General features: G+C 40.2%; 1 protein-coding gene across 1 annotated transcript; it reads left to right on the top strand.

Annotated features, from left to right (window-relative positions):
- The first annotated feature begins 746 nt into the window (after positions 1 to 746).
- Positions 747 to 20,811, top strand: LOC118803979 (very long-chain acyl-CoA synthetase-like). The gene is made up of 10 exons (XM_036564555.1): positions 747 to 1,329; positions 4,010 to 4,219; positions 4,380 to 4,538; positions 6,548 to 6,672; positions 7,452 to 7,646; positions 8,831 to 8,921; positions 9,419 to 9,617; positions 11,481 to 11,578; positions 18,917 to 19,047; positions 19,140 to 20,811. The coding sequence occupies exons 1-10, from the start codon at positions 873 to 875 to the stop codon at positions 19,314 to 19,316; spliced, it is 1,842 nt and encodes a 613-aa protein (XP_036420448.1). The 5' UTR covers positions 747 to 872; the 3' UTR covers positions 19,317 to 20,811.
- Positions 20,812 to 20,862: the final 51 nt, after the last annotated feature.

Raw genomic sequence — 20,862 nt, forward strand, 5'->3', positions numbered from 1 at the left:
TCAATAAATATATGTTGTGTTTACTCTGTGTGCCTTTCCTTTTGTCTTTTCCTGTCATTAATTATTTGTTATATTCTTTCTCTGCCTGTGCCACTCAGCATTGGACACTTTCCCTGTGCTCCACAGGCATTTTTATGTGTTTGTTTGTCACAGAAACTACGAAGATAACCCTTATGAATGATTGAGTATGCATTGAGTATGTACATTAATTATTCAGTAACTACTTGGAATTATTGAGCATCTACTATGACTTACTCAGTAACTCCTATGAATTATTCAGTATCCACTATGAATTATTGAGCATCTACTATGAATTATTCAGTATCTACTATAAACTATCCAGTGTCTACTATGAATTATTTAGTATCTACTATGAATTATTCAGTAACTACAGTGAATTATTCATTATCTACTATGAATCATTCAGTATCCACTATGAATTATTCAGTAACTAATATAAATTATTCAGTAACTTATGAATTACTTAGTAACTTATATGAATTATTCAGTACCTACTGTGTTTCACCATTTCAGTCTGTAAAGGGCATCGTGATGACCCAGTGAGCTGTTTTGTTCAGAAAAACATTAAAACTATGACATTGCTGTGAATAAGCCCTAACTAGCCTGCTGTCTAGACTATATTCCCCCTGCAGACCACAAGGAAGCGTCTACATTGTCAAACTAGATTGGATTGAACTTTGTTCTGAAACATGATTGGTGGATAAAAAGGAGGACACTGTGCTGCTGTCGCTGTGTGCACTGAAGACTCTACACACTGTAAACTGTATTTCTAAGTGGAAGTTAGTTGCTCGGCTCTACTGTCCAGTCTTCTTCCTTAGAAAATCAAACCGACATCGATTGATCTGCCAAAAATGGGAATATTTTACCCTGTTTTATTGGGAGCAGGTTTGACTGCAGTTTTTTTCTTCTTTAAATTTCCTTATTTCCTGCAGGACTGCAGGTACATGGTGAATATGTTGAGGGTTGGGTCTAAAAGGGAGAAGTTTCGGGAGAGAAACTACACACTTCTGGACTGTTTTTTGGACCTGGTGCAGAAACAGCCGCACAAGCCATTCATCGTGTTTGAGGATAAGGTGCACTCCTACCTGCAGGTGGACCAGGAGAGCAATAAGGTGGCCAGGGCACTGCAGGTGCACAGCGGGTCCACGATGGCGTTGATGCTGGGAAATGAGCCGGCGATGGTGTGGATCCTGATGGGTTTGTTTAAGATCAACTGCGCTGTGTCTCTGCTCAACACCAACATCAGAGCCAAATCCCTCCTACACTGCTTCAACTGCTGCACATCTTCAGTCTTCATTGCTGGAGCAGGTACCACCAACACGCCACCAACACCCCACTAACATGCCACCAAGACACCACCAACACGCCACTCACACGCAACTAACACACCACTAAGACACCACCAACACACCACTAACATGCCACCAACACACCACCAACACACCACTCAGACGCAAGTAACACACCACTAACATGCCACCAACACACCACTAACATGCCACCAACACACCACTAACACACCACTAACATGCCACCGACACGCCATCAACACCCCACCAAAACACCACTAACATGCCACCAACACACCATCTAAACACCACCAAAACACCACTAACATGCCACCAACACACCACTAACACGCCATCAACACACCACTAACAAGCAACTAACACGCCACTAAGACACCACCAACACACCACTAACATGCCACCAGCACACCATCAACAGGCCACCAAGACACCACTAAGACACCACCAACACACCATCGACACACCACCAACATACCGCTAACACCACCAACACACTACCAATACACCACCAACACACCACCAATACACCACCAACACACCACTAACACGCCATCAACACACCACTAACACGCCACCAACACACCACTAACACCACCAACACACCACTAACACGCCATCAACACACCACCAACACGCCACAAACACACCACCAACATACCGCTAACACCACCAACATGCCACCAATGCACCACCAACATTCCACCAACACGGCAACAAGACATCACCAACACGCCACTAACACACCACCAACACGCCACCAACACGGCAGCAAGACATCACCAACATGCCATTAACACCACCAACATGCCACTAACACACTATCAACACACCACCAACATGTTACCATGTTACTAACTTTGTTGTGTCTATGATGACTGTTACAGTGTTTTGCTTTGTCGGTGGTGACTGTTATGTTGTTTTGCTATGTTGGTGATGACTCTGTTATGGTGTTTTGCCAATGCACCAACACACCACTAACACACCACCAACATGCCACCAACGCACCACCAACATTCCACCAAAACGGCAACAATGAATTATTGAGCATCTACTATGAATTATTCAGTATCTACTATAAACTATCCAGTGTCTACTATGAATTATTTAGTATCTACTATGAATTATTCAGTAACTACAGTGAATTATTCATGATCTACTATAAATCATTCAGTATCCACTATAAATTATTCAGTAACTTATGAATTATTTAGTAACTTCTATGAATTATTCAGTACCTACTGTGTTTCACCATTTCAGTCTGTAAAGGGCATCGTGATGACCCAGTGAGCTGTTTTGTTCAGAAAAACATAAAAACTATGACATTGCTGTGAATAAGCCCTAACTAGCCTGCTGTCTAGACTGTAATTCCCCCTACAGACCATAAGGAGGCGTCTACATTGTCAAACTAGATTGGATTGAACTTTGTTCTGAAACATGATTGGTGAATAAAAAGGAGGACACTGTGCTGCATAAACCTGTTATTGGTGTGTTGGTAACATGGTGGTGTGTTAATAGTGTGTTAGTGGCATGTTGGTGGTGTGTTAGTGGAGTGTTAGTGTCATGTTGGTGATGTCTTGCTGCTGTGTTGGTGGCGTGTTGGTGGTGTGTTAGTGGCGTGTTGGTGATGTCTTGTTGCCGTGTTGGTGGAATGTTGGTGGTGCGCTGGTGGCATGTTGGTGGTGTGTTAACACTCCACTCCACTAACACACCACCAACATGCCTCTAACACACTATTAACACACCACCATGTTACCAACACACCAATAACATACCACAAACACACCACCAACATGCCACCAACATGCCATTAACACAGCAACGAGACCTCACCAACATACCACCAACGCACCACCAACACACTATTAACACACTACCAACACGCCACTACCACACCACCAACATGCCACTAACACACCACCAACACACCACCAATGCACCACCAACACACCACCAATGCACCACAAACACACTATTAACACACTACCAACACACCACCAGCACCCCACCAACACACCACCAAAACACCATTAACACACCACCAACATGCCACCAACATGCTATTAACACACCACCAACATGTTACCAACATACCACTAACACACCACCAACACACCACCAATACACCACCAACGCTCCACGAACACACCATTAACACACCACCAACTGTTACAGTGATGACTGTTACAGTGTTTTGTTGTGTCGCTGATGACTGTTATGTTGTTTTGCTGTGTTGGTGATGACTCTGTCAGTGTTTTGCTGTGTCTGTGATGACTGTTACAGTGTTTTGCTGTGTCAGAGATGACTCTGTTACGAGGGTTTTTTGTGTTGGTGATGACTTACAGTGTTTCACTGTGTCAGTGATGACTGTTATCATGTTTTACTGTGTCAGTCATCTCTGTTACAGTATTTTGCGGTGTCAGTGGTGACTCTATTACAGTGTTTCGCTGTGTCAATGATGACTCTATAACAGTGTTTCGCTGTGTCACTGATGACTCTGTCACAGTGTTTCGCTCTGTCAGTGATGACTCTTTTACAGTTTTTTGCTGTGTCGGTGATGAATCTGTCATGGTGTTGCGCTGTCGGTGATGACTATCAGTGTTTCACTGTGTCAGTGATGACTTTGTTATAGTGTTTTGCTGTGTCGGTGATGACTCTAACGCTGCAGTGTGTTGTCTCAGAGCATCGGGAGGTGGTGTGCGAGGTGCTGCCGGAGCTGAAGGCGCAGGGTGTGTATGTGTATGTGCTGGGTGATGATGGCGGGGTCGAGGGTCTGCACAACCTCGCCGAAAAAATACAGCAACAACCAAACACACCTGTACCCCCCTCACCCAGAGGGAACATCAGCATGAACAGCCCCGCACTGTACATCTACACTTCAGGAACCACAGGTACAATCACACACACACACACCTATACAAGTTCTCAAAGAAATCTGCAGACACACCTCCAAAGTTCAGTCTTAGAAGGTGGTTGATCAGTTTCTGAAGTAATCAAACACACTCAGTGATGTTGTGATTTTAATCTCCTTAACACCCCGTGGTTCTGCAGGTCTTCCTAAAGCTGGCCTGGTTCTACACAGCAGACTCGCCACCTCATCTCTGTTCCTGTCTATGGTGGGTGTGAAGTCGGATGATGTGCTTTATATCCCGCTGCCTCTTTATCACGCTGCAGGGCTGCTGATTGGTCTGGCTGGAGCGATAGAACGAGGTAAGATCACAGTTACTCCCTCACTCCACTTTGTCTCTTATTGTGTCCCCAGTGACCTCTCCAGGCTCCACCCACAGCCATGTTCTTTCATATCTACTGTTGTGAGGCTGGACACACCATTCAACCTGACCAGAAACTGTAGAACAGACTCAGTTTATATCACAATACCTACATTTAGAGTCAGTTATTCATTCAACCTAATGAGAAACTGTAGAACAGTCTCAGTTTATATCGCAATACCTACATTTAGAGTCAGTTATTCATTCAACCTAATGAGAAACTGTAGAACAGACTCAGTTTATATCACAATACCTACATTTAGAGTCAGTTATTCATTCAACCTAATGAGAAACTGTAGAACAGTCTCAGTTTATATCGCAAAACCTACATTTAGAGTCAGTTATTCATTCAACCTAATAAGAAACTGTAGAACAGACTAAGTTTATATCACAATACATACATTTAGAGTCAGTTATTCATTCAACCTAATAAGAAACTGTAGAAGTGAACATGTGTACTTAGTCTGCAGTTGAGACTCAGGAACTCTCTGATATTCACGTCTGAGCTCAAAGTTCACCTGTAGGAAGACAGTTTCTGGGCCTGTTCTAATAACGTACTTTACACCTCCACAGTTCAGCAGAGGAGTTTATTTATTAAGTTGCAGTGTAATTGACTGTGTTCAGTACTGAGTGAACTTGAGTCACGCTAGAACACACAGAGCGGTCGGGAGTGCTAGGGGTAACGCAAATCAAAGTACAGTTCATTTCTCCTGTAATAAAACAGTGCAGCTCAATTTTCTGCTGGGAATTTCATGAATTTAATCCTTTTGTTGCCATCCAAAACTAAGAAATGAGCAGACGTAGTGCTGTAACGGTACACATCCATTGTTGCCACAGTCCACTGCGCCAACTCTTTTATTATGTAAAAAATCTCCCAGAAATCACTAGACAGTCTTGATGGTTCCTCACTGGTAGTCCTGTTCTATTCAACCTCACACTAATGTATTCATAAAGCAGGCTAATAGATATCAGCACCTGTTTGTGGCGAGCAATGATGGAGCTCCTTTAGCCTCATAGCAGGACTGTAATCTATGTTTTTGGTGTTGGTCTAAATACGAGGAGGATGAAGTTAAACATCTGAAGGTTCCTCTAACAGGACAGACTGATCTCTGACCTGTTGGGCTGTTATTTACTTTACCAGCCTAACGCTGTTCTATCTGATATTTGCTAAATGTTTGTTTTTGTTGTTTGCCTAGATCTGCTTAATCCCAACATTTTGTTCAGGTTTATATGAGCCAATTTCTCAGACTTTTGATCTGTACAAATCAGCCAGTCATGTCCAGACAAGTTACAATAATGTACCTCCTCTAGCAAAACTAATCCAGAGCTATATTAACTATGAGTGATGCATTTAAATCATTACTGATGTGGAAAAAATATAATCCAAATGTATTTATCAAATATGCTTTTGAAATGTATGAAAATGGCCAAAAAATGTATGTGTTAAATATATTTTTAAAATGCACTTATTTGTATTCATTATTAGATGTGTTCTGTGTGTAGTTGTAATAAAGGTTACAGGTGTAACTAAACGGTACTGACTTCTCTGTTCTGCATTGTACACAATGTATTTCAAATAAACAAGATATCAAATCATAACTGCATTTTCACAGAGTATCAATACCTACAACACTTGCTTTTGTCATGTTAAAGGTCCATTTGATCATATTTAAAATTAAAATACATTTACATACATTTGATAAAATACATTTACATACATTTATTTTTGTATGATACATTTCTATGTGTAATATCTCCCTGTACATTTTAAAATAAATGTATTTTAAAATATATTTTGTTAATATGGCAATATATTCAGAAATACATTTTAGTGTTTGGAATGTTTTCCAAATATATTGCAATACATGTCCATATATTTTTTCCATATGGTAATGGATCAGTCTCTCAGAGGACCTGCTATGAGAGTGAGGCTTCTTTGTGTTTGTGTAGGTATCACAGTGGTGCTGAGGAGGAAGTTCTCAACATCTCAGTTCTGGAAGGACTGCAGGAAGCACAACGTGACAGTGATCCAGTATATTGGAGAGACCATGCGCTACCTCTGTAACACACCCAAGGTAACACACCAGCATCCTCAGACACACACCATTATAGCACTAATTCAACAAAATGTCAAATGTCCTATTAACCCAAAAGCAGTCAATCAGCCAAGACGTGCTTGGTGTGTGAAGTTTGTGTTTTTAGTTTCAACTGTGCAGATATGAGGCTAATGTAGCTTACAAGTAATGGAAGCTTATACTCCACCAATTAGCATGATCCTAACTGCATAATTCATCACACATTTACCTCAAGCGCTTCCTTTTCGCAACCTTCTAATTCTGATTCTTAATAGGTTCAAAAGTTATGTTCTGGTGTGTGGAGGTGTTCAATAATCTCTAATAAACCTAATTATGTGGTTTCTTTACACAGCTGGTATCTTGTCAAGTAAAATTATCTTAACTCCTGTCAATAAATCTATTATTTCTCCTGCTGAAATTTTTGTAATTTTAATTCAAGGTTATTTAACTTATTTCTAGACATTTTAACTTGTTTTAATTAAAGTTATCTCACTATTTTGGCAGATAGTTTTGCTTCTTTGAAGAAATGTGCTTTAAACAATCAAAATGATCTGCTAGAATAGTGAGATAATTTTACATGATAAAATTACCTAAACCAAGTAGATACAATTTTTTTGCAGTATGTAACAAACTGTTACCTTTAAACGTGGACAACAGTACACAGTATCATTTTAAAAAGGTTAAGATGGAGCAACACTGAGATAAACTGACAAACCTAATGGACACCAGACTCACACTGCCTCACTCAGTTTCTGACGATCTGACTGCTGTTCTCCTAGACAGATAATGATCGTCAGCATAAAGTCAGACTGGCCATTGGGAACGGGCTGCGTGCCGACGTGTGGCATGATTTCCAGCGCAGGTTTGGGCCTTTGGACATTAAAGAGTTCTACGCTGCCTCTGACGGAAACATGAGCTTTGTAAACTACACTGGGAAAGTGGGCGCTGTGGGCAGGGTCAACTTCTTCCACAGCGTGAGTGTGCTGGACAGATATTTGTCTGAAAATGACTGTTCACATCTAATCAATATTTGCCATTAATAATTCAAGTCTGGTTTAAAATTTATAATAGTGTTTCTCATAACCTCATTTGATGGCTACAGTCGGGTTCAGCCAGAATTTTGTGGGCTACAGTTGGGTTCAGACTGAATTTTGTGGCTTCAGTCGAGTTCAGACAGAACTTTGTGGGCTACATTCGGATTCAGACAGAACCTTGTTGGCTACATTTGGGTTCCGACAGACTTTTGTGGGCTGCAGTCGGGTTCAGACAGAATTTTGTGGGCTACAGTCGGTTCAGACAGAATTTTGTGAGCTACAGTCGGTTCAGACAGAATTTTGTGGGGCTACAGTTGGGTTTAGACAGAATTTTGTGGGGCTACAGTTGGCTTTAGACAGAATTTTGTGGGACTACAGTTGGGTTCAGACAGAATTTTGTGGGCTATAGTCGGTTCAGACAGAATTTTGTGGGCTACAGTTGGGTTCAGACAGAATTTTGTGGGCTACAGTTGGGTTCCGACAGAATTTTGTGGGGCTACAGTCGGGTTCAGACTGAATTTTGTCAGCTACAGTGGGGTTCAGACAGAATTTTGTGGCTATAGTCAAGTTTAGACAGAATTTTGTGGGCTACAGGCAGATTCAGACAGACGTTTGTGGGGCTACAGTCGGTTCAGGCAGAATTTTGTGGGGCTACAGTCAGGTTGAGACAAAATTCTGTCAGCTACAGTTGGGTTCAGACAGACGTTTGAAAGGGCTACAGTCGAGCTCATACAGAATTTTGTAGGGCTACAGTCGGGTCGGACAGATTTTTGTGGGCTTCAGTCGGGTTCAGACAGAATTTTGTGGGGCTACAGTCAGGTTCAGACTGAATTTTGTGGGGCTACAATTGGGTTCAGACTGAATTTTGTGGGCTACCATTGGGTTCAGACAGAATTTTGTGGCTATGGTCGAGTTCAGACAGAATTTTGTGGGCTACAGTCAGATTCAGATAGAAGCTTGTAGGGCTACAGTCGGTTCAGGCAGAATTTTGTGGGCTACAGTCGGGCTCAGACAGAATTTTGTGGGCTACAGTCGGGCTCAGACAGAATTTTGTGGGCTACAGTTGGGTTCAGACAGAATTTTGTGGGCTACAGTCGAGTTCAGCCAGTATTTTTTTCTTGCAGAAAGTGTTTCCATATGCACTGATTCAGTTTGATGCTGTGCGAGAGGAGCCAGTCAGAAACAACAAGGGGCGCTGTGTGCCTGTTCCAACAGGTCAGTACACTTTCTGTTCACCCTAAAATGATTATTTTGTTTAGGTCAGTCCAGCTCCAGCACTAGAGGACAGGTGTGTTATTTTCTGCCCTAACACAACTGCTAAACACAGTAATTTACTCAGTTACGCTACTCAGGTAAGGTTTTGATAGATGGATCATTTCAAATGCTAATGCTTTTAATTCTACTCAAGTTTATTAGTATGAAATGTCATTTTTTGGGTTTAATTTATTTATGTTGCTCGCTGCTCTCACTTTGGAGAATTAGCATTTTATTTTAGACCAGAAGGATGCAAAAAGAGAAGAATAGAGCCATATATACTTCAGAGCCTAGTTGGTGTCTTGGTGTAATAGAAAATCAAGTGAGAAGCCAAAGTCAGCCTCATAGTTGATATGCTGATAGATGCTAGATGTTCCAAGATGCTCCACAGTGGTTCAACAGGGGCCGTAATTCCAGACTTCAGAACAGTACAACAGTTGCTGCTTGTGTTTGTGCAGGTGAAACTGGTCTCCTGGTGGTAAAGATAACAAAGGTGGCTCCGTTTGTGGGCTATGCGGGGAATCCAGAGCAGACGGAGAAGAAAAGGCTGCGGGATGTTTTCCAGCCGGGAGATGTTTACTTAAACAGTGGAGACCTGCTGAAGATCGACCACGACAACTTCATCTACTTCCAGGATCGAGTCGGAGACACCTTCAGGTAGAGTTCAGACACACGAAAATCTCTCCACGTTTCCTGATATGTTAAATTAACGTTTATATTCCATAATGAGATACTTGTTTAAATAAATCTGTAGTTTAGAGGTTTGTAGGCTACCAATTAGCATATTAAAAATGTAGACGCTTTGGAATTGTGTTAGATTTAAGTCGCATGCCGTGTCATTGACATAAACTAAAAACTGATATTATATTGTCATTTGGTAACATTAGCTAACTAGCTAATGCTGGTTAGGCATTGGTTTTGTTGTTTGTTAATAATTCTAGCTAGTAATGATAATGTTAGTTCTACCATTATAACATTAATAATATACAGCTAACTAGCCGTTAGTTCTACCATGCTATTGATAACTTAGCTAATATTAGCCCTAGCTCGCTTAACGTTCTGGGTGTTTGACCATAAGTGTATTTTCAAGGTTTTTCAAGGTGCCAGTATTTGAGTATTGAAATCACTATTTGGTTATTTTTTACGGAGAAAATATACAAACCAACACTGATTCTAAGTTTTACCCTTTTTAAGCATTACTGCTCAGTTTCAAATGTTTTGCTCAGATCTGGTCGTTACTGAGTTGAAGTGGAACAAATCCGATTTTTTTTTGCCCTAATGTGACACAGAGCCGTGTGGACACTTCTTTAAAATTCAGATCTGAGCCACTTTCATATGTGTTAATGTTGTATCAGATATTTATTCATGATTGTGCAACCACAATAAAAATTGCTCAGATCAGAATTCATGATCAGAATTTTTTTCACTGAGCGTACACCATCATTCAGCATTTCCATGGCAACAGCATCAAACCTGAAATTAGTTCTCACTGATGGTCATTCTGCTTGTTTGCTGGTTGCTGTTCATGATGCATTTGATTGACTGACGTGGCGTTATTAATTAGGATCTGCGCTTGTGGGTCGCTTCAGGACGCAGGTTCACATTAATGACAGATTTGAGTTACTTACCTGAATGAATGTCAACTGTCAAAGTTAAAAGATCAAATCAGAGCAAAAAAAACAGATTTGTATGTTCACACTGCTCTGAAAAAGTCAGATCTGTTCACATTAAGGCAAAAAAGAACAGAAACAGATTTGTGCCGCTTCAGCCTGATAATCTGAACGTAACGTTTTACATATACATATTCAATTTGCTATGCACATATGCCATCGTTCATGTGACAGGACACAGGATCGCACACATAAATGACAGATTTGAATCATTTACCTACATGAATGTGAACCATTGAATTAGAAAGATCAGATATGAGCAAATAATCAGAACTGAGCTATGAAGGTTTTAATGTGAACATAGCCAAAGTGATTTAGATTTGAATTTAAAAAATCAGACAAATCGAGAGCTACATGGACACATCGTCCACTGAGGAGAGAAAACACCTGTAGACCAAAGTGGATAGTCCAGGTCCAGAAAGTAAAACTCCACCTCTCTGAACACCTCTGCTGTTGGTTGAGCAAACTAGAGAAGCCAGGAAGTCGGAACAAAATCCTGGACAGGGTTTTTACTCTCTGGACCCAGGTTAGCCCTACTCCCACACCTGTAGAAGGTGACAAGTGTGCATCAGCACCACTGTTAGCTGTTAGCTGCATTAGCTCATCAGAGACGCCATTATCCTACCGATTTTCCTTGGCTGTTCCTCTGCTTTTAAGCTTTTAGTGTTTTTTTTCTCCACCGTTAATCGGAGATCCGTTCTTGAACATAAACTCGAACATCAAAGTTAATTAGAAAGCACACACCCGCTCAGAACCCTCAAGGAGATCAGAGAAAAAAGAGGCGGGGCTAAAGCACAGGTGACCTGTCTCACCTGCGTCACTCCACCTGTGTCTTGTCTTTGCTGTGCAGGTGGAAGGGGGAAAATGTTGCCACCACTGAAGTTGCTGATGTCCTTGATATGCTGGATTTCATTGAAGGTGCCAACATTTATGGTGTGAAAGTTCCAGGTACAGCAAAAACTCTGACTGAATTAGGAATTACTCTTAGTCTTACATCGCACTGTGTTCTGGGCAGGCCAGTCTCTGCACTGGACAAAGGCAGGCAGACACCTAGAGCCCTAAATACATATCAGATATATGGTATTTATACTTCTACTAAACCTCAATGTAGACTTGCATAACACTGTAGGGGAAAAGAATTGCAAAGAAAACAAAATAAGACCAAAATGATTACCAAAACAGTACATTGGATACATAAAAATGTAAATAATAAGAGAGTGCAATGATATAAAATCATTTAAACTCTATATCTAATTGAAAATTGTACAAAGACAACATATGAAGTGTTGAAATCAAGTAATTTTATTGTTTTTGAAAAATATATTCCTATTCTGAATTTGCCAGTAACACATTGGCAGTAACATATTCCAAAAAAGTTGGGACAGGGGCAACAAATGACTTGTAAATTTGTGTGAAGCTAAAAACATACCTGTTGGAACATCCCACATCTTATTAGGTATTGAGTATAAAAGAGCATCTCAGAGAGGCTCAGTCTTTCATAAGTAAATACGAGGAGGAGTTCACCTCAGGGGCAAATAGTGCAACAAGTAAAGTAATAAAGAACTTCGGGATTTCATCTATGGTACATAATATCATTGAAAGATTCAGAGAATCCAGAGGAATCTGTGTATGTAAGGGACAAAACTAAAAACCATTATTGGCTAGCAAAGATCTTCAGGCCCTCAGACAACACTGCATTAAAAACAGACATAATTCTGCAGTGGAAATCACTGCATGGGCTCAGGAACACTTCCGAAAAAACACTGTCTGTGAACACAGTTTGCCGCTGCATCTACAAATGCAAGTTAAAACTCTAAAATACAAAGAAGAAACCAAATATAAACAGGATCCAGAAACACCACTACTTTCTCTGGGCCCGAGCTCATTTAAGGTGGACTGAGGGGAAGTGGAAAAGTATCCTGTAGTAGCCGACGAATCAAAATTTGAAATTCTTTTTGAAAATCATGGATACTGCATTTTCTGTACTAAAGAGGAGAGGGACCATCCGGCTTGTTTCCCGGCACAGTTCAAAAGCCAGTATTCATGGTATAGGGGTGCATTAGTGCAGATGGCATGGGTGACTTGCACATCTATGAAGGTGCCGTTAATGCTGAATGATATATACATGTTTTGGAGCAACATATGCTGCCATCCAGACAACGTCTTTTTTCAGGGAAGGCCTTGATTATTTCAGCAGGACAATGTCAAACCACATTCTGCACATTTCACAGCAGCATGGCTCTGCAATAAAAGGGTTCAGGTGCTAAACTGACCTGCCTGCAGTCCAGACCTGTCACCACTGAAAACATTTGGCATATTATGAAACAAAAAATACTACAAAGGAGAACCTGAACTATTGAGCAGATGAAATCCTCTATCAAGCAAGAATGAGTCAACATTTCACTTTCAACACTACAGCAGTTGGTCTCCTCAGTTCCCAAACACTTGCAGAGTGTTGTTACAAGAGGTGATGCACCACAATGGAAAACATAGCCCTGTCCCAACTTTTTTGAAATGGGCTGCTGGAATCAAATTCAAAATGGGCATATATTTTATAAAAAACAGTAATATTTTTCAGTTTCAACATTTGTTCTCTTTGTACTATTTTAATTAAACATAGGGTTTAAATTATTTGCAAATCATTGTATTCTGTTTTTATTCATATTTTGCACAAATATTTTTGTTAAAAGACTTTTTGTTAACAAACTTTGTTAACAGAGTTGTACTAAAATCACTTAAAACCAGTAAGAAATGTCTTGAAATAAGTTAAACAATCTTATGCTATACCAACAACAGTCTCAAAATGAAAATTATTAGATACTTAGACTAGATTAAAGATAATTTCATTTTTTTAGATAATTTTTGCAGTGCTGTCATGGTTCTAATGGACTACTCCATGTTGTTACATGTTGCATAAAGACAGAAGGGTATGAACAATGTAATAAAGCAATAATCTATGTTTTGGACAGGAATTCTTTTTGAGTATTGAGAGGGAAAATCAAATAAAGCTGTATAAAGAGCACTGCATAGACTCAGCAGTACATAAGGCTAACGCTAATGTTAGTGTAGATAGCGCCAGTGTTGGAGTAATTACTCAAAAGCAGTAACACATAACAATTACTGATTACTTCTCTTTGAATGTGATTAGATTACTGATTACTTGCTGGAAAAAGTCATTCATTTCTCACTACTTTACCTCTACACTACTCTGTACCTTATCATATCAGCAGATACAGTGTATTACTTAAGACAAGCAGAATGAGCCAACATGGTCAGATCATTTCACTTAATACAATTACTCAAGTAAAAATTATCTAGAAGTAGTTTATATTTTTACAACAATCTCAAAATAAGAAATACTAAGATTAATTAATTATTTTAAGTCATGTTTTGCAGCGTAGACGGTTGGGAGCCTAGAGCCTCAACTTAAATTTAAACATGTGCATCTAGGGGGCCCGTTCCTGTCTTTAGAACAGGACCCCTGAGTCACAAACTCCACCCCTGGTTCTGGCTGGTGGTTTAAGCTGATGGACTGAGCACATGGTGAAGGTGTGATTCCTGGATGGATGCAGGTGTGAGATGATGGTGACAGATTAGAGCCGATCATTAACTTTTACGGCTGATTCTGAGAAATGAGCAGCTTCTTTACAGCAGGCATGTCAAACATGTGGCCGCAGCACCATAAAGGCTCTAATTCAGTGTGGAGCCCAGTCTCACATCCTTGCCCTGATTTCACAAGCAGTTATCACGATTTCATTATCATGCCGGCCACTACAGTCACCTGTGAAACCTGCTGCTGATTTCATTTGTCTGTGTGTGCAAGCTTTGCTGCGTTTATTTACGAATCAATTTGTTTAAAAATGATAGGCACATACAAATCAGCCCACACTGTCAGAAAAAAGGTTCTGTTCAGGTATATTTTTCTTTCATCAAACAATGAAGCAGTACACATATTCTTACAACAATCTCATAGTGGTAAAAAGAGATATTAAGTACATTTACGCTGTTACACTTTCAACATAAATTTCTACATTCATTTTTAGTTTTAATTAGGTTTTTTAACTATCATAATTTAACTTCTAATTTGATTTTTAATTTAATTGCTTTCTCTTTTATATCTATTGTTTTAATACTGTTTTAAAATAAAAATTTTAATTCCTTTTCTCAGTAACTTTTTTTAAATAACCCTGTATTTTCTCTTTTGTAAAGCACTTTGAATGACAGCAGTGTATGAAAGGTGCTGTATAAATAAACTTGTCTTGCCTACATTAATAAAAAAGATGGTTCTTCAAGGGTTCTTTAGTAAAGACTGTGGTTCTATATCGAACCATAAACACTCAAAGAACCATTTGCATGATTAAAGGATTCTTTGCATGATGAAATTGTTCCTAAAATTGACGGAGAATTTGTTGTAAATGGTTCTATATAGAACCCTTTTGAAAATGCTTCTGTATAGCACTGAAAAGGGTTCTGATATTGTGGTGATGTCAAGCTTGTAACAATAGCAGAACCCTTTTTGGTGCTATATAGAACCATATACAATACATTCTCCATCAATCTGAAGAACCATACCATAAAAAAGCACCATTTAAGCATGCAAAAATTGTGTTTTGAGAAATAATGCAGATGAGAAATATTAGAGATTTTGAGCACATTTAAGCTGTTTCTAAGATAGGCATGTCAAACTGAGGACCTTCCGGGCCAAAGTGCTGTGAGATAAGACTTTACCGTACGCTCTGAATTCAGATCATGAAGGCCTAATTAGCTGATAAGCTGAATCAGGTGTGTTTAATGAGGCAGTGAGCTGAAGTCTATGGTGTTTTGGCCCACCAGGACTGGCGTCTGACACGTATCCTGGTGTGAAATGTCACTCCAATCAGATGCATCTCTGTCTGGACGCTCTGGACACTCAAATCAGATTTCAAAGTGTCTTTTGCGTCACTCACAACACGACAAACAACGAGGACGTCAAATCCAGAGTGACGAAGAGCTGGGACTCAAGAAGAGCTCCAAAGATTCATGATTATGAAGAGAATTCTGAAGAGTTTGGAGGGCGAGATGATGCTCCTCCATCTCTCCAGCATCCGCGTTTGAAATCCGCATCACCAGCTAGCCATGTAGTTGCTGACGACTACGTTATTACCACAGCAACCCATGCAGATAGGCTGGTGATGTCTGGACACACAAATCTGATTTAATAATCTGCAGATAACAGAGCGGACAGTTGACTCAAAAGAACCAATTTGAGAAACAAATCTGATTTACCTGCAGTCTGAACATAGCCATAGATATCATATTTTGCAGTGTAGTCTCTGTTATTCCACCAGGGGGCAGAATAAAGTTATGAATTCAGGGCTGGATTATAAACTACTGACAGAACATGCTAATGAAGTGTAATTCTTCATCAACACGCTAATAGTTTCATGCTGTAAGTCTCTTTTCAAAAGAAACACACAGTGTGGAATTTTCAAAAAGAAACTGGTGAGTGTGATGTTCCCTAAAGTGAGCTGGACACTCTGCTTTACAGCCAGATTAGCTGATGGACAGCTTTTTCATCTTTTTTAAACCTAAAATTCACACTGTGGGACCACATCCATGGGAAAACCATGTCACAAAGGTTGAAGGCCTAAAAAGATGCTTAAAATATTAGACACGGCTCCAAAAGTCGGTATGTACATTTACACAGTTGACCCAAGACTAAATAATACTTGTTCCTTATGATTTCTCTGATTTTTTTTATTCTGTTTCATAGTCGCTTTGCATATGTAAAGCTCGTCACAAATTTTTAAATCATTTTTAATATAAAACAATATTTTTAGGGGTTTAACTTTGAATAATTAGTCCACACGTATTCACTATATTTCATTTATTTATTAATAATTGTGTTTATCAGGCAGCACATAACTTCTATGTGTCACCGGTGTTATGTGCTTTAATGGCTGGGTAATTCAAATTTTGTCAAAATAAATATATATCATAAATATATCATTTTTGTTGCTTATTTTAAATAGTTGCACAATTCACCTGACCACCAATGAGTCAACCAATTTACACAATCCTCAGTTTTAACCAGAATGTCACTGGAGTCACTGTCACTGGTGTCACACCATATTCTTATAACACCAGTGACTGTAAAATACACTATATTGCCTAAAGTATTCACTCACCCATCCAAATCATTGAATTCAGGTGTTCCAGTCACTTCCATGGCCACAGGTGTATAAAACCAAGCACCTAGGCATGCAGACTGCTTCTACAAACATTTGTGAAAGAATGGGTCACTCTTAGGAGCTCAGTGAATTCCAGCGTGGTACTGTGACAGGATGCCACCTGTGTAACAAGTCCAGTCGTGAAATTTCCTCGCTACTAAAAATTCCACAGTCAACTGTCAGTGAAATTATAACAAAGTGGAAGTGACTGGGAACGACAGCAACTCAGCCACGAAGTGGTCGGCCACGTAAAATGACAGAGCGTAGTCAGCGGATGCTGAGGCGTATAACGCGCAGAGCAGTGGAGACATGTTCTCTGGAGTGACAAATCACGCTTCTCTGTCTGGCAATCTGATGGACGAGTCTGGGTTTAGCGGTTGCCAGAAGAACGGTACTTGTCTGACTGCATTGTTTTTCAGGAGTTGGGTTCGGCCCCTTAGTTCCAGTGAAAGGAACTCTTAATGCTTCAGCATAACAAGAGATTTTGGACAATTCCCTGCTCCCAACTTTGTGGGAACAGTTTGGGGATGGCCCCTTCCTGTTCCAACATGGCTGCGCACCAGTGCACAAAGCAAGGTCCATAAAGACATGGATGAGCGGGTTTGGTGTGGAAGAACTTAACTGGCCTGCAGTCCTGACCTCAACCCGACAGAACACCTTTGGGATGAATTAGAGCGGAGACTGCGAGCCAGGCCTTCTCGTCCAATATCAGTGTCTGATCTCACAAATGCACTTCTGGAAGAATGGTAAAAAATTCCCATAAACACACTCCTAAACCTTGTGGAAAGCCTTCCCAGAAGAGTTCAAGCTGTTATAGCTGCAAAGGGTGGGCCGACACCATATTAAACCCTATGGATTAAGAATGGGATGTCACTCTGGCAATATAGTGTATGTTTGGAATTTTTGCATATATAATAACAATAAGAGATGTAAATGGACAAATTAAGATTGTTTAGTTTTGGGATGAAAGAAATGTATCCACTTGAATTCCCACACCAAATGGAGAATGACCCTAATAACTTTATTTACTTGTTAATGAGCTGCAGCAGCGCGAGAGCTCTTACCTCCCTCAATTTATTTACCTCATTAAACTACAGCACAGATCAACATGAAAATCATAAACTGACTGATAGTATCTCATGTCTTTTATTATGAGCTTTAAAACGGATGGAGAGTTTTGGAAAAGTGGTATTTTTTACCCCACACTCAGAACAGGATACATTTCAATACTGTATATACACCGATCAGGCATAATATTATGACCACCTCCTTGTTTCTACGCTCATTGTCCATTTTATCAGCTCCACTTACTATATAGGTGCGCTTTGTAGTTCTACAGTTACAGACTGTAGTCCATCTGTTTCTCTGCATACTTTGTTAGCCCCCTTTTATGCTGTTGGCTGGATATTTTTGGTTGGTGGACTATTCTCAGTCCAGCAGTGACACTGAGGTGTTTAAAAACTCCAGCAGCACTGCTGTGTCTGATCCACTCAGACCAGCACAACACACACTAACACACCACCACCACGTCAGTGTCACTTGCAGTACTGAGAATGATCCACCACCCAAATAGTACCTGCTCTGTGAGGGTCCATGGGGGTCCTGACCACTGAAGAACAGGGTAAAAGGGGGCTAACAAAGTATGCAGAGAAACAGATGGACTACAGTCTGTAGGAGGACAAGGAGTCATAATGTTATGCCTGATCGGTGTATATTTATTTTTTATTCTATTATTAGTATTACAGAAAATGATATGTCTTAAATGAGGAAACATTTTATTAATGCATGTTTCATAATTGTGAATCATGTGTTTTACATACAATTCCAAAATATACACCTCGTATTTCTGTATGAATTAATTATATGTTAATTGATTCAGTATTTTGATTCAGGAAATTTTATTCATGCATTTTTTCTGTGTTTTTGCTTCATATTTAACACATTTTGGTAATTATAATGTCCCTTTATGTACATTGATTCTGTATTTGTTATTGAAAGATATTTTTAGCAGTTATAAATTGTGTAAATCTCAGTGCTGTATAAATGAATAATGATAATATGTGTTGTGTGTGTGAAGGTCATGAGGGTCGTGTTGGAATGGCAGCGGTCACTCTGAAGGAAAACCTCGAGTTCGACTGCAGAGAGACCTTTAACCACGTCACCAGTTTCCTGCCTGTTTACGCCAGACCGAGATTCATACGCATCCTGGTACAATATTTACAACAAACACACAAATAAAAAAACACGGGTCACACATTTGACACCTTTAAGTTAATGAATGCTGCTTCTGTCCGTTTCAGGAGTCTATGGAGCTGACAGGAACGTTTAAGCAGGTGAAGGTGAAGTTAGTGAAGGAGGGGTTTGATCCCGAAGTCGTTCCTCCGCCCCTCTACGTCCTGCATGAGAGCAGCAGCAGCTACATCCCCCTCACACAGTCCTACTACAGCTCCATCGTAGCGGGGGAGATACGCTTCTGAACGTACAGCGTCACCCTGAGGGACTGACTGGTTTAACAGGTTAAAACTGGAAAACATGCTAGCTGCTAATGCTAGCTGCCTCTCTGTAAGCTGTATAGATCCCTGCAATCACTGCTCTGCTGAGCAGCATGCCTCATACCTGCTGCTCTGTGAGCTTCATTGTTGCAGGACCAAAACGGTCAAGCTGGTCCACCAATTTGGTCAAGCTGCTCATGCTGGTCGCCCAGTTTGATCAAGCTTATCATGTTGGTCCCCCAGCTTGGTCAAACTGGTCATACTGGTCCAACAGCTTGGTCAAGCTGGTCATACTGGTCCACTAGTTTGGTCAAGCTTGGTCATACTGATTCACCCGCTTGGTCACACTTGTCATTCTGGTTCACCAGTTTGGTCAAGCTGGTCATGATGGTCACCCAACTTGGTCAAGCTGGTCATATTGGTCCACTAGCTTGGTCACATTTGTCATGCTGGTCACCCAACTTGGTCAAGCTGGTCATGACTGTCCCACAACTTGGTCAAACTGGTCATACTGATCCACCAGCTTGGTCAAGCTGGTCATGCTGGTCGCCCAACTTGGTCAAGCTGATCATACTGGTCCCCCAACTTGGTCAAGCCGATCATATTGGTCCCCCAACTTGGTCACGCTGATCATATTGGTCCCTTAACTTTGTCAAACTGGTCATGTTGGTCCACTAGCTTTGTCAAGCTGGTCATGTTGGTCCACCAGCTAAACCGCCAAAGTCAAAGAAAAACATATTACATACTGGTCTTAACCAGCTTGAGCAGACCAGGCTGATTTTTTAGCAAGATTTTGTTTTTTTTTTTCAAATGATTAATTACATTACTGATACTGAAAGTCATGTGTTTAGCACTGAACCTCATATGGAACATTTGTTTAGAGTGTAATTCTCCTGTCCTGTGATGAAACTGTGATAACTGTCCACACTGTTTTTGCTCTACGTGACTGTAAGAGCGTAAATGTGGTGCACTTCAATGGTTGTGATAATCGGCTGTAATTCCAATATTGGAAAAATGATCCTCCCATTTATCTGTGAATACTGTTGACCGCTGATGTATCCTGTACCTGTAGTGTGTTCAGTGATGACTGAATGTGTTTCTGAACTGTGGAGACAATGAGGTCCTGAATCAGAAGCATCACTGAGTTTACTGACTGGTGTTGTGCTGCCCTCTGTCTTTCAGACCAGGTACAGCAGGACCTGTTCAGTTGTCCTGATCAGCTCTCAGATGAGAATATATGAACTTTCTGAAGAAGAAACTGGAGATACAGCAACTTTAATAAGCCAGTCCTGGTGCTCTTCCACAAGAGCACAGTTTTATGTCTGACAGTGTGTGTGTGTTACAGCTTTATGGGATCAATAATCTGATCACAGAACAGTTAATCGAATAATTGTAATTATCGATTGTATTGTAAAAGCTTTGCATGTTTGTGTGATGATGTTTGCAGAATAATATCAGAATAAAGATATATTTAATATTACTTACATATTATTTTCATAGTAGTTACTGAAGTAATTCGCTGCTGTCAGAA

The sequence above is a fragment of the Colossoma macropomum genome, unplaced genomic scaffold, assembly GCF_904425465.1.
Source record: "Colossoma macropomum unplaced genomic scaffold, Colossoma_macropomum, whole genome shotgun sequence".
In the NCBI taxonomy this organism is placed as follows: domain Eukaryota; kingdom Metazoa; phylum Chordata; class Actinopteri; order Characiformes; family Serrasalmidae; genus Colossoma; species Colossoma macropomum.

What these genes read in the sequence shown, in the direction of transcription:
- LOC118803979 (XM_036564555.1), top strand. Translation starts at nt 873, where the DNA reads ATGGGAATATTTTACCCTGTTTTATTGGGAGCAGGTTTGACTGCAGTT. An exon ending in AGTCTTCATTGCTGGAGCAG is followed by an intron (nt 1,330 to 4,009) that starts GTACCACCAACA and finishes GTGTTGTCTCAG; the next exon opens with AGCATCGGGAGGTGGTGTGC. An exon ending in CTGTGTGCCTGTTCCAACAG is followed by an intron (nt 8,922 to 9,418) that starts GTCAGTACACTT and finishes GTGTTTGTGCAG; the next exon opens with GTGAAACTGGTCTCCTGGTG.